General features: G+C 51.5%; 3 protein-coding genes across 3 annotated transcripts; 2 read left to right on the top strand and 1 right to left on the bottom strand.

The window, feature by feature from the left end:
- Positions 1-6,141: 6,141 nt before the first annotated feature.
- Positions 6,142-6,870, bottom strand: AAFC00_001706 (uncharacterized protein; the record flags this gene model as incomplete). Its single annotated transcript, XM_069340923.1, has 5 exons — positions 6,142-6,162; positions 6,231-6,262; positions 6,347-6,407; positions 6,620-6,710; positions 6,863-6,870. 5 exons carry the CDS (start codon positions 6,868-6,870, stop codon positions 6,142-6,144), a joined length of 213 nt encoding a protein of 70 aa, XP_069204439.1.
- A 687-nt stretch (positions 6,871-7,557) lies between these two features.
- Positions 7,558-10,113, top strand: AAFC00_001705 (uncharacterized protein; the record flags this gene model as incomplete). Its single annotated transcript, XM_069340922.1, has 1 exon — positions 7,558-10,113. One exon carries the CDS (start codon positions 7,558-7,560, stop codon positions 10,111-10,113), a length of 2,556 nt encoding a protein of 851 aa, XP_069204438.1.
- A 2,496-nt stretch (positions 10,114-12,609) lies between these two features.
- AAFC00_001704 (uncharacterized protein) lies at positions 12,610-13,794 on the top strand (the record flags this gene model as incomplete). The annotated part of the gene is made up of 1 exon (XM_069340921.1): positions 12,610-13,794. One exon carries the CDS (start codon positions 12,610-12,612, stop codon positions 13,792-13,794), a length of 1,185 nt encoding a protein of 394 aa, XP_069204437.1.
- Positions 13,795-14,596: the final 802 nt, after the last annotated feature.

The following is a 14,596-nucleotide window of genomic DNA, read 5'->3' as shown; positions in this document are numbered from 1 at the left end:
ACAAGTTTGAGATGATCTCTAGGTAAGTCGCCGTTGGCCTGAACGCGAGGGCAGATGGCAAACCTCGAGGAAAGACTTCGAAGTCGTGTAGTGGGCTACCCTTCGCCGGCAATGAAACCGGGCACTACACGTTCACGAGGCTGTCCTGAATGGTATGAGTGCCAGCACTGCAAAGGCTTGTCGGATCCTGTCTGCTCTTGTCGAAGAGGCAACCGATGTGTATCAGACTACAGATTGGCTAGGGTGTGTTGGCTATGTGAGCGACGAATGCTTGAGCAGAAAATAAAGGGATCTCTCGCGAAGACTACCTGGTGCAAGAGTAGGCTAGACACTATGTAGTGGGAAGAAAGGTAGATTCATCATAGAAGAAGAGACCCTTTCGATCTTCAATAGTATTACCGGCGTATGCACCGACAATACCCAAGCGTGGGTCATCGCTGCCTCGTTGATCGGGATCGCTGAACTTAGCCTGACGGCCAACCTGTCACAACCGTCCCTGGCGCCTTGGTGCTGAGACCGAAGAGGAGAGTGCACTAGGCCCGGCGCCAGATCAATGGGTCGCCGAAGCTTTGTACTCGAGCACAAGCCGTAACCCGAGCTGAGGTTAAATGTAACTTGACAAGTCGATCAACAGCGGTCCTGCCGCGTGAGCTAGGATGCAGAGGGTCTCGTGCAGCTTGCGTGACATCTAACACAAGTATAATGCAAATATATTCTCGTCCTGAGACGTCTGAGCGCGAGATCAATCCATGATCGCTGCCTGTGGGAATCGTGACAGCCGTTCCCTGATGATTGGTTCGTCGGGGCACATTTTCCCAGGGCTTCCATATAGACAAGGTCGAGTTTGGGGCCAAGTCCGAATTGGATCTGATCAGGAGTAAGATTACAACTCCACTGTAGTTGCAGCCGCGGCCTCGAGCTCGACGGAGAATTGCTATTGGATGTGGGCAAGATTCCAACATATGACAACGAAGTCAGGGCATGAACTCTCTCCACATGTGGCGCGGCAAATTGACGATCGGCATCTCGTACCTAAACACGGGTATGTCATAGCTCAAAGATGGGAATGCTCACCGGGGCTCGCCCGTTTCAACCTAATAAGTGTACTTTGTATGTTGGTTGCACATGCAGATGGACCAGATAAGACATGGACAATGGTGGAAATGTAGCGCAAACTTACTTCCTGACTCCCAACTCCTGCGACCAAGACTTCGTAGGCCTTGCCAATGACCTCAGCATGGATCCGTTGGTTTGCATTGTGACACTGTCAGAACGTCGGTGAAAAAAGCATACCACACCTACCGTGGACTTGGTTGCAGGGTTTTTTTCCGTTGCAAGGGCTATCTCGCAACAGCGCGTCAACATCTACCCGGTGCTGGGACTCTCTTTTTGGGCATCACAACATGCATGCAACAGCTGTTCGGTGGGCCCCAAGGGAAAGCCGCTTTGGTGGTGTGTTCTGAATGTCCGATGACTCGCACACGACGGTAACGGTGAAGACGAGTGTCGCATCTCGTCCAGGGTCTGGCCTACGACGTGCGCGGACGCTGACGCAGAAAAGCTGTGGTGGCGTGGAGCACCACCAGTGATTTGTGTTTGTGTTCCCATGGCCTGCCGCACGAACTGACGTGCAGAGGCCAGTGCCCACATTTAGGATTTAGTCGCACTTGACTCGTGCTGCGCACGCTGTCAGAGGAAAATGCCCTAGTTCAGTAATCGAAAAAGCTTCTGCAAAGCGGGCTGGCTTCTTGACAGCTACCTGACCTAAGCCACTGGCTCGAGGGCTGGGCGTGATGCATCTACAGCAGATCCGATCTTGCGCATCAGTCCCGGAGGATCTCATTCTGCAGATCTCCGGGCACAGAGGAAGCTGTGCAGCGTTTGTATTACGACTCTCGGGCCATTGTGCCAGAAAAGGCGAGTTCGCAAACTACCTTATCAATATATGCGGATCACGCCCGACCCGAGCTGCGAGAGTGCCTTCAATTGTGCGCACTGCAGGTTATTGACACCACCGCCGGTTCGTACATTAAGGTATGGCGGTCATGCGAGATCTAGTAGTCATGCCAAGGACTGCAGAATTTCTGGACATTGCTTTGCCTTAGCTCGGGCGTCCATTATAGCGAAGTTGGGGGGGCCAAATTTCGGGTCGGCACAGGTGTGCTCGGTATACTATGTCAGGGCGCGTGAGAGCCCCTCGTACAATATTTAGCACCGGGAGTACTGGCCTGATCTTCATGGTCTATTTGATTCGGGGTTTATCCCTTTCCAATCTAGCGAGCGATCATCGTGTCTGAAGACCGCCGATCAGAAGTGTCACGAGCTTTTGGCTTTGGTGGCACCGTCCGCTTGCTTCCACTACCGGTTCTTGATACGTTTCATTCCCCCAAGACGGTCAATGCAAGCCATGTCGTTCCATCACAGAAGCCGGCATTTTTCATTCACGCACAAATGAATTCGACACTACTGCACCATCCTCTTCCTGATTTTAAACCTACCGTCGGAGTAAGGAGACGGGCGGGTCTCCCGCTTGACAGCTGCCAGGTGTTCGCATTCCCCAGTCAGTCTGCCGCAGGAACGGCTGTGGTCCTGGCCGCCTCAGGGACGGTTTTTTTCGCGAGACCTCGCGTCGTATTGTTTTTGTGCGAAGCGAGCTTACAAGTGCATTCTGATATGTTAGTTGTTACTTCTCCGAGCAAGTGCGATGCCATACACAGCATTGATAGAGTACAATTGCATGCCACCTGCACAAGCCCATTTGCCGTATGCACTCCTGCACGTCCGCGGCCCAAAGCAACGGTACGACTTCCACACCCTATTGGCCTAGTACAGCCAAAAGTTGAAACATCCTTGGATTTCAGCTTGTAGACCCACCTATATGCATGCTCGTCTATGGAACACAAGAGCCATTCGGGCTCCCGATAGTGACCTGTAGGTTCGGTCACCAGTTTTTGACCCAATCACATATCGACTGCAAGTAAGCCCGCCAGCCAGATCCTGTTGTGGCTCGCATTGTGCTGTGTAACGGCACAACATGCTCCAGTGCAGCAGCCGTTCCGAACCAAGATCACGAGCGCAGGACAACGAGGTTTTGAAAGATCAAACCTTACAGTCGGACAGCAACTATGCATGTCTCTACCAACGACCCGGTTTTCGAATGATGCAAATACACAGATGCATCTTGGAGCCGTCCGGTTTGGGACCAGTTTCAACCACGTTCCTTGGGACTAATATGTTGTTTTCATGCTGCTGGGCTCGCAGTTGGCATTTTCCATCTGTGTGCAGCGACGATCCCGACTTATTTGCTAATGTATATCCATCAACAGCTTTTCATGTCGCGAGAGCATCTTGCGTAGGCGCTGCATACAACATAAGCATGAGCAAATGAGATGTCAGAGTGAAGATAGTGTCGCACAGGACGCCCGGCCATATCTGCGCCTCGCATCACTAGGTGATTCCGGCATTCCTGTGACGCTACCGTTACCGTGTCTCTACCACACATTGTTGCCCGGCTTGCAGATGCAGTTAACGGAATCATAGATCCGGCCACAGGCCGCATTTGCCACTTATGGAAGGAAATATGCAGGTATGCGCCGGATGTCCCCGCCTTCTACCATGCCATGGAGACGATACATTGGACGAAGCCAGCATCGAGGACTTGTTTGTTCTTGCCGGTTTTCCACAATGGGGGCCAGATCGTGCACTCAATCACTCTATCGGCACCAACCTACGGACTTGCAGCACGATCGTGAAGAAGGACTGTGCATTGGTAGAATCATACCCAATGGGTGGATCGCAATCAACATATGACAGCGATAGAAAGCAAACGATCTAGAAGTCTAACATGAAACATGACAAGACGCACGCATCAGCGGAGGCTGTTTCCATGTCTGTTTGGCTGTTTTCTTTTGCTTTTCGGTAGCCTTACAGTACGCCGCATGCCTCTGCTTCTCAGGCATATCGATTGATGTGACACCATCTGGTCGTTGCTTCTTCTCGCGTGCTCGGTTATCTGATCTCCGAACGATGTCCTTCTCTCAACGATTGCGCATAATGTAGGTCGTGAAACATGCCGATACCAGCAATGCGGTGCTCTCAGACCAACGTCCTGTGCTATGGCTCATTTTGGATCAATGCCCGCTCAGGAACTGATGACGTGCATCGCAGGCCTATCCATGACATGGGAAGACAAAACTTCACCGCATGAGCCAATACGTATAGAAAGTGCGTCGCAGTGCTAGCTGCCTCACAAAACATAGATGCAACTTTGCGTCGAGGGGCTGACATTTTCCCAAAATACATTGACGAGAAGTATAGATTTCTCCTCGAGAAGTTCTAGTGGAGAAGCTCGTCTGACAGACGCGAGCTGACGCTCGACCATCGCTCTTGACAAAGGTAAACATACAGTACTTTGGATAAAGTCCAGATTATCTAAAAGCTTAGCATGTTCATGGTGTTCCTGGCATGCATGCTTTTCGCCTGCGGTCAGAGCAAGTGCTGATTCGAACGGTCTAGCCATCTGCATGTCAAGCTATGCTTTATATGTGTAGACCGTCGTGGTACCGTCAGCTATGGTAGGTCGTGATAGGCAGCTGTGGTGTCACCGCTAAAGGCATACGACTGGGCAGCAACTAACCCCCGACCATGATGTACTGAGGGGAAAGACAATGCCTCACTCCTGAAGCATGTCATCGCCACCGCCATTCTTGCCGGCGATGGCGAGACTTGGAAACCTGTGGATTGTGCATTGGGTACGAAACGCTTGAAACATCCGCTGGATGAGCAGAGCAGGAAGCATATGGCTGGTATGTTTCACTCGGCGTAGCTATGTAGAGGTGAATACCAAGACGACAAAATGGAAGCGGTCAGTCACACCTCTGCAAACAGTACCTTATGCACCTCGCAGAGCCGCAACGGGTGACAGTTCTCGTCTCTCGTGTCATCGAATCCTACCAATTCCCAAGTAATGCGTGATGTGACATGCGTGGACCCAGGAGACAGGATTGAGTTTCGAACGCCCACGCCTACAAAGCCAGGGTCGCCCTCCCCGCGTTTTCCTGCTCTCGTATTCGAAACAGTAAGCTTAGCTTCAACGCTACCGTATGCTTCGCCGACTCTACCTTTTCATCTTCCTCCTTATGACATGTCAGAATTCGCTCTCAAAAGTATAAATCTTGTAACCACATTCTCCGAACTTTGGGTCCTCGGTTTGCGAAACACGAGCTCAAGCAGAGACAAAACCTAACCCTTTTTTTCTTAAATTTTTGGTTTGGCCATCTATTTTGTTGACTCGCCGCTCCTAGCAGCGTTCTACCCCCCTGCCCCGCATACCTAGAAATAGTCCTGAAACCAACGTGCGCGCGTGACGGAGGCGAAAAGAAACAAAATGCAAAACAGCGGTAGTGCGAGTGCCATACTCCGATCGCCGAGCGCCTTCGGAGCGGCTTCGACGACGACAGCAGATGCAACATCATCATCATCATCATCATCATCGTCAACGGCGACAACTGCGTACCGAGTTCCGAGCATTGAGTTCCTCAAGGGCACTTGGCATGTAACTCACTCGACGCTTCCCATGTGGAAGGACAAACGGAAAGTGCGCATCACGTACACGCCGCTGGAAGCCTCTTCTCCGTCGATTGCGATTGAGCAGACGGACAGGCTGGATGATTTGGTCACGTATGAGGATGTCAGGTCTGGCAAGGAGCACACTGTGCGCGGAGTCGACAAGGCGAGCGGCGAGGGTAGAGATGTGTGGGACTGGAGGGGTAGAGGGTGGCTCATGATTGCTAGCAGCCATTGGGAGGTCTTGGGGTGGAATCTCGGTGGGCGAGACGAAGATACGTGGGCTGTGACATACTTCGCCAAGACGCTCTTCACGCCCGCTGGGGTGGACATATATTGCAGGCATGCGGAAGGCTTGAGGGAAGAGACCGTGCAAGACATCAAGGCCGCGTTGGCAGGCATCGAAGGCAATGAGTTCCAAGATCTAGTGAAGGGCTTGTTCAAGATTGGAGGATAGGTAGTGTAAGCAGGGCTAGGTCGGCCATATCTGGCTGGCTAGGCTTGAATATTGTCTATGATATATGTACAGACAGAAACATTCACCCTGAAATGGTGCAACAGACGGTGAACAGACATCTACCACCAAGTCTTGTGACCCTACAAAAGCTGTTAGTTTTCTCGAGAAAAAGTGCATGTCGTTTCGCGACAGAACATGAATTACGCACCAGGACCATTCTGCACATCATGTACATGGTGGCTGTGAAAAATCAAGTCAGCACAGGTCAAACCGGCAGAGAGAGCAGTCCTCGAGTGAACTCATTCATTCATCGGGCTTCCATACCAGAGCTGGTGGCGATCATGAGACCGTAGTAAGGGTAGAGCATCATCTTGGCGCGAGGACCCTACGGCGCACAAAGGCATTAGTTGACGGCCATGTAAGAAGTCAAGAACATCCTGGAGCTATTCTGGTGGGAGAATAAGAGATGTTGAGAGTCAATTCTCTTCATGCTCCTCCTCCTCCTCCTCCTCTTTCCTGCAATACAACGGGGATCATTGCGGAGAGAGCGATTGACGCAGGGCCGAGTGCGGGAAGTTTTGCGGAAGAATAGGATACCTTGTTCCATTGTCTGACACCATCGTGAGCCTGGTGAAGGCGCTGCCAGGCAGGGACGTTGTTGCGGCGGAAAAGGCCGGGAGCGTTTAGTCTGCGTGCGAAAGGAGTCAGCGGATGTGTGGAATGGCCAGGGCGAGAGCGAGCGTGTCGAGGAGGAGGTGAGGTTGGCCGGTGGATGGACGGGAAGAGCAGCGGATGCGTCGCGCGCCTGATAGACTGGCGACGTTGGATTATTTGACTGACCCAGCCATTGTGAAGAGGTCGGAGGTGAATTTGCCGAGCAGAGATGTAATGCGGGAGTTGTGGTAGGGAGGAACTATAGAATTGGCTATGGTTGTATGGTATGCGTTATGCTTCTAGGCTTGGTGGTGTCTGCTGATGGCCGAGCTTCAACCAATCAGCGACGGCAAATTCAATGCGGAAAGCGCTTCCTGGCAGGAAGTACGGCAAATTCCGTCATAACCTGCCCTTGCCTCGGATTCGGATAGCAGTGGCCATTAATTGTTTCGAAATATACAGATTGTTGTGAGGACGGACTGTACCTGCTCTTCACTGTCAATCTGCATCCAAGTTGGCCTTCGAAATACCAGGATTCTACTCTACAGCTCTAGGATGCCTGGAAGAATTGTGTCTGGATAAATCGAGGAGTGAAAAGACCCGAGGGAGGCACCGTCAATCCATATCCATCACCTAAGAAGCCTGCTAAACCAGAGATCGAGGAAGGTGCAAGACTCCAACCACAATCAAGAAATATCCTCGCCTCTCAACCATTCTTCTCACGAGAGTAGTAGAGAGGCTTGAACTCTCTGCTGCCCGTTGGAAGCACGAGACCAAGAGATCAACCCGTGCAAGTCGGCGGACCGCTTTGGCTCGCCATTTATGCTCTTGGATTGCCATGTCTTCTGATCTTTCCAACCCTTTACCTCTCAATTCTATAGATGCCCTCGGCCCTGCATAGACTGCTGGCACGCCCATCAGCTCTAGGCCTACCTCGGCATCTGATTGCTAACCAGGACCTCTCGTGTCTTACTTTGTCTCTCTACTTTCGCCGAACAATACTCTCAGCGTCAACTCCTCCTCGCTCCGACATACGTCTGCTCCAGTCATCCGCTTGCTTGTCTAGGAATTGCCAGCGCCACCATGTCCGGCGCCATCGGTACCATGCGTGGCATGGAGCTACATCACCGAGCCATGGGAATGGGTCTCAATTGGCCATGCTCATCTCTCTCTACACCGGAGCTCCGTTGTTCGACCAAATCCGTGAGGGCGACGATCCTTTTGACACCTTGAAATACGAAGCCGACGTCCTGGCCCCTCCGACCTCCAGACCACGCTTGGTAGACCACTCCGAACATGCACATAACATGGACTTATGGCTGGAATTATTACGTTTTCGTAAGCGCTTGAATGGTCACGACGGTGTCCGTGAAATCTGGCAAGGCATGATGCAGCGTGACTTGTGTCTACCCATCACTGGTACCAGTGCTGATAGTCTTTGGTCACTCTTCATCGACACTGCGCTGCAAGACGAGGCCTTGCTTGAACAAATCTGCGATCATGCCAGCCATCTTCGCCAAACGCCCACGGGCTCTCGGCCAAGCCTCTATCGCGATATACTTGGTCCTATACTGCGCACCATGCCTTTCACTGCGATGCGCTGGCATAAGCGCATGGAGGAGGCATATCTCGTTCCAGACGGTGCAGCCGCCTCTGTCTTTGAGCAAACCATCGATAGTCTACACCCCAAGATGGCCTACAAATGTTTCAAGAAGATCTATGCTGACACTAAAGCGTCAGGGCTATACGATGCTTGCATGTCGAAAGTCTTCGAGTCTTGCGAGTTCCGTGTTGCTTTCGCATGGCATAATTTCTTCGTCAGCCACCAGGATACCCCATCCTTCGCTATGCAGTCTAAACCCCTCGTCAAACACATGACAGCCTTATCGCCAGAGATTCTAGGTAATTACATGGGAAACCATAAAAAGATGAAAGAGCTGGCAGATGCAAGGACACAGTACAACGCCCTCAAGTCTCACCAACCAGGCGCATCATACTTGCCTCCTCTGACTCAAGTGGCTGTCAACACCATGATCGGCGACGCACACGGCATCCGGCAAAAGAAGATTGGAGATGCTTTCTGCGCTCGTTTGTTCGCTACCTCAGCTTTCTCCATACAATTGGTCACATCTGGGCTTCAGATGCTTGGTCTTGAGGCCATCGGCGCCTTGGCCCTGAGAGAAATAGCTGTGCGTTCGCAAGGTCCCTCACAATATCTCCAAGCTATCAGATCTCTGGAAGTTGCGGGCATTGCGATCGTAGAGTCGACCTACAGTCGTGCACTCAAGATGTTTGCCGAAAGCGGCAGGGATGAAAGCTTTGCCGTCATGGTCCAGAGTGACCAGCATCCGGATAGCTATGAGAAAACAGAGCTCCAAACGAAGCTCTTCAGGTCCTTCCTCGCCGAGGGGAAAATGCCCCAAGCGCATGCCACTCTGGAGATCCTGACTATGTCACAATCGGATCCAGACCATTTCATGTGGAACCTACTGCTGCAGACGTACAGCAAGAGTCGCGATAGACGTCATGTCACGTCAATCATGGACCAGATGAGGCATAATGCAGTGTCTGTATCTGATGCTTCTATGCGATCAATCCTGAACTCCTTCCTCCGACCTCGATCTAAGAGTAAGAGACCAATTGTGAATGGAAGCTATCACAGCGATCTGGACTTTGTGAGCAACGTTTTTCTTACCATATCTCGCAATGGTGGGGTAGTTGATAGCCCATTGTGGCGAGAGCTGCTCCGTCGCTATGGCATGACGAACCGATTCCTCGCGCTAGAAAGACTTTGCCTTTGGATTGTGTCGTATCATGGCAAGAATCTTCCAGGTGGAGCGACAGGAAGGAAAGCGAGCCCATCAAAGCTCGTGTCTCAGGAGGATTCTTCGAGACCACTAGGAGAGATCTTCTCGGCTCCTTTACTACGCGCAACTATTGCATGGGGATTCATAGGATCAGTCCCTCCTTTCAACCATGAGCGCGAGCTATACCAGCCCTTCTCCAACTCTGACGATGCGTCTGCTGTAGAAGTCCCGCAGGACAAGGTCTTACCCGAGAGATGGGCAAGAGGGATAGCCCTGGTACAGAGACTTCATGGTCAAGGCGTTGACCTAACTCACTCCAAGATCGGACGAGAAGTGAAATTGAGACTATGGATATTGTTTGGACCTGGGAGATCAGCGTCCAAACGGAATCGCCATGCTCAGCAACACAACACACTCCCGCTGCTACATTACGTTCGACACATCGAGGACATCTGGGGAGGGGACTTCTTCAAGCTGCCCAGAGGGACTTTGATTGCGCCTCCTGAAGTCGCAGAAGCGACGTTGTACAAAATCATCTTCGGTCAGGATAAAGCTGACACGTCCCATAGTCCACGTCATGATGGGAATATCACCGAAGAACCAAAATTATCACTGAGTATGGATAGATAACATAATGAAAATGCAAGCGGATTAGGCTAAGCCTGAAGCACATCAACATAAACATGCTCATCATTTCGACGTCAATCTACAATGCGTAATTGTACAATGTTGTCCACAAATATCCGCCTAACACATAACAGCTGCTTGTAGTTGTTTTCCAGTCAGGGTATAGCCACACGTCGTACCTCTATGGAAGTCTACAATGTGTTTGTACACCTTGATATTACATAAATGGCTATACTGCACTGCAATCATTGTTGTCTCACAGGCAATGACACTGATAGCTGCAAATGAGAACGACAGCAATGTTTCGAAGATCGAAACCCTGCCTAAGATGACGAAATACCAATGGTTCGCTTCAGATATAGTATCCGGCCGTGACGATCGCAACCTGGGGCAGTGGTGCAATGTTGTCGAGTGGAAGCGCGACTCAGACAGTAGTACCCTGCAGGCAACCAGACACCGAAGATCGATCACATGGAAGTCGCAAGAGACGATAGTCCCATTCGCTGAAAAGCAATTCCGCAGCGACTCACACTCGACGTTGCGCGCTGCTTGCCCAGACCGAGGGTGGATGACATGAGGATTTACTTTGCCACGTCGGCCTTTGCTTGGAGATCGTTGTTGTTGTTGTTGTTGTTGTTGTTGTTGCTGCCATGAACGATGGTTTTGTCGTGCCGGCTTGGCGAGATATGACGAGTCAAAAGATGCTTGGATGTTACCTTAGGTACCTTAGCTCATATTGGTATCACTGCATGTTGTACCAGTGTAACATTCGTGAGTTGAATCAGAATAGGACGCTACGTCTTCGAAGGATTTATATTCACTGTACAGCTAGTCTACCATGTAATCGACCAATGTATACAAAGCTAGACAAATGCATGATTCATGCTCGTTCGGGTGGGAGGGATGATGCAATCAAATGTCCAGACAGCCATCCCGCCTCGTGGGAAAAGGCCGGCAAGAGTAAAGGCCACCTTTTGCAACTACAGTAAAGGGAAAAAAGAGGCGTGCACGATTCGAAAGGCTCAACGCTCGGACAGGTTGCATGCGGAGAGCGTGCGGAGTTTGATAGTTTGATAATTTGCCTTATTCCACTGCACTGCTGTATAAGGAAGTGGTGGGAAGATTGGACGCGCGGTGCTCAGAACGTGCGGTCTGTTGCCCAGTGGGAATCTTCGGGTGGCTTTTAGCATGGGCGTTTTGTAGTAGGTAGGTACTGGTGCTAAGCAAGTGCGGCAAAGTCATGACATGACTGATCCGCGTATCAATATTGATATATATGCGCAGGTACCCTACAAGTACAGTCTATCAATACTGTGCTGTACATGTACTCCTAGTATGTATAGCACGGGAGAAGATCACGGACACGAGAATAACACAGTAGAAGACGCGGTGTTCCCGAGAGGCCTCAAACCCAGTTCGCACGAACAGGCAAGGTCCTCGTTCAGACACCGTGTGATCCTTGTACAGAGGGGTATCTCACACAGCGCATCAAGCCAAGACTTAGCGGAGAGGCTGGTATAGACAACAAGAAAGTAGTGGGAAAGAAGGCTCGGAAAGTTCAACGAGCCAGGATGCCGCAAAGACAAAATAGCCACGAGGAGTGGGACAGACAGCATCCTTGGCTTTTATTTCATATTACCTTACCAGAAGCCAAAGAAGTGGTGATGCAAGTGGAATGGTGGAGATTTGACTCTCCGTCACTTTGGCAATGCGTTCGGGAGTCGGACGACAAAAGTCTGGGCAGGGCTGGAAGCTTGCGCAGACAACGACCAGAAGTGACAGGAGGCGAGACAAGTTGCATTTTCTGGGCCCCTCTTCCCAGCTTCCACCAGTAGGCCATTGTTGTTAGCATGTCCACGCACGCAGGACGGCTACCGGGGTGGGTCCTGGCGCGTGTTTAGGGGTGTCTTAGTGCGTCTCACGTTGCGCGACTCCCCATCTCCTACAGAACATCAATGTCCGCGCAGTGTGTAATGGAAGCGGCGGGCATCGCTTTCTTGTGCCACTCTTTACCGGCTTTCTTCTTGTCCTTTTGGCGTGATTCGTCCTCTTTTCTCCCATTCGCAGTGCGGTATCTGTACATAATCACCTAGAGTCTTGCTCCGTCTGATATGTTTTCTTTGCTCGTCATAGACGAATAAATACGGCATCATCATCAGCAGCATCTGATCAGCCACCGTCTCCCACACGGCCGAGTCACTTACTCACACCTTCACACGCACACGTCAACGTTGTCACCGCAAAGCCGCTAGACCGGGCGAACGACGCCGCTGCAACGTTGACTGTCTTGGATCGACGGCCTTCTTTTATTCCCAAGTCGCAGCAATAGAGGGGTGCAAATTTACGCGCTGGTGATTATAGAGTCTTTGAGTCTTTCTGGAGGCAGATTTTCTGGACTCACCCACCTCCGGTCAGCTGTGACTTGAAGCTCTTGTACTACTGCAGAACTGCTTTTGGAGGCGGTTCGTCGGTGCGGGCGAGAAATCCCTACGACCAAAGATGCTGCTACGCGTACCACCCACATTCGTTCTATTCTGCCTCGGCATCTTGACTATTGTCATATATTTCCATTCCAGTGTATCGACGAGCTTGACAGACTTCGCAGCAGCACACCTCACGCCGGCCAACGCAACCCTCGGATTCGGAGGCTTATTTGTCGTATCCGGACCAGGCAGCCCGAGACGGGAAGGCTTGATAGAGTCGGCCAACGTCACCGGCCTGCACTTTAGATTCCCAGAGCTGCCGAAATGGTCAGACGAGCAGATTGCAGCTTTCAGGAATAATGATGAGAAGACGACCATCACGAATGGATCGATTCGCGCCTGGCTGAGCCACAATGTGGTGCTGAAGGCCTTTCTAGAGTCGGGACTGGAGACGGCGCTGATCCTCGAGGACGATGTCGACTGGGACATTCGCTTGCGCACCATCCAGACACCCATCGCAGCAGCAGGGGCTCGTTCCATTCTTCCCCCCGCGGAAGAGAGATATTATTGGGGCCATCCCAGCGACTGGGAGCTCATGTACATCGGACACTGCGGTGACTACTTCACATCTCTCGACGAGGACGTCGGCGTCGGTGTTGTGCACCCGGAGGATCTGGCCAGTCTTGCTCACGCTCTAGTGCCAGATGAGTCGATGCCCGAGAGAACCAACATCCACCCATACACTGCTTCTTTGCTCACCGCATTGGGTGTGCCAGAGAAAACTCGTGTCGTGCACAGGTCCAAGTCGCCACTGTGTACCTTTGGATATGCAGTGACTCGCGCATCGGCCAAGCGACTGATCGATGAACTAGCGCCGGTCAACGGCCAGAAAGAAACCATTCCTCACGCCTACGATGTGGCCATCCTGACCGCCTGCAGAGACAAGGGCCTCCGATGCTACACGGTCAACCCGGAACTCTTCCACCACATGGAGGGCGAGAGTCTGATCGGCGGACTCGACAAGCAGAAATACCGACCACCGGTCGACAAGGTGGGCTCGAAGCAAGTCTACTGGAGGGGCGAGACGAGCAACATCGGCTGTGGATTCTGGAGCAAGGACTTCAGATGGAACGGTGACAAGGCCCGTCTGGCCTTCTTGCGTGAAGAGGTGGGCAACAAGGGCAAATGCTTGAAGCCCGGTCGCACGGCCGACGGAGGCAGAATTGAGGATTTACGAACACCCCCGACGATTCGAAGATAACATGCATCTGCATCTGCATCATGCTACATGCGCACACACATACCCACACACACACACGCACATACGGACCTCTCATCCAACCCATGCATCCTGATCCCCCTCACAACAACACAAAAAGATACCCTGCTTCAGCATTTGAGGCGTCGAGCGAGCTCAGGGGCGTAGCGTTTCCCCCCCTTTTTCTTTCTTATTTCTCTCGTGCCTTTAGTGGACAAGTTCTTGTCATATTGAGTCCCCATCTTGGTAAGGTCAAGACACCATGATGGCTTGTATTCTTTTCTTTTCTGTCTTTTTCCATATTGTATCTTATATATGCTGCTGGCACAGGGACAGGATAGGGCAGACCCTTGTTGAGGGGATCTTGGTGAGAGGAAGGAAGGCAGATATTGTCGTCCGCCGCTGAATGAAAAAATAACTAAAACTTGCTCTGTTGTTATTGTATCCGCTGTTCTTTAACCTTTCATCGTTTACTGTCGCTGTCGCGGTCCGTAGTGAAATCGGAACGTATACTCGCTTGCTTGAGGAAGCGTCTGAGTCAAGCAAGTTTTGCCTTTTCTCCTCAGGCCAGGAGAAGCATGAGGCTCAGAAGGGTAGCAACATTTGAAACCTAAGCGTTGTCCTATTTTTCTCGTCACAACGATGCTTGGAGGTGAGACAGCCAGTAAAGTCAGACTTCCGTCTCTGGTAAAGGACCAGTGGGGGTCGAGAAGGGAGTATGGGCCTGCTCAGTCGTAGCGGCCAGCCCGCAAGTCGACCTAAGTTCAGTAGTCATAACAAGCAATATGCATAACCCCAAGCCCCG

This window comes from Neodothiora populina, assembly GCF_041146345.1.
Source record: "Neodothiora populina strain CPC 39397 chromosome Unknown canker_contig_13, whole genome shotgun sequence".
NCBI lineage: Eukaryota > Fungi > Ascomycota > Dothideomycetes > Dothideales > Dothioraceae > Neodothiora > Neodothiora populina.
This window is presented reverse-complemented; position numbering and strand designations above follow the sequence as displayed.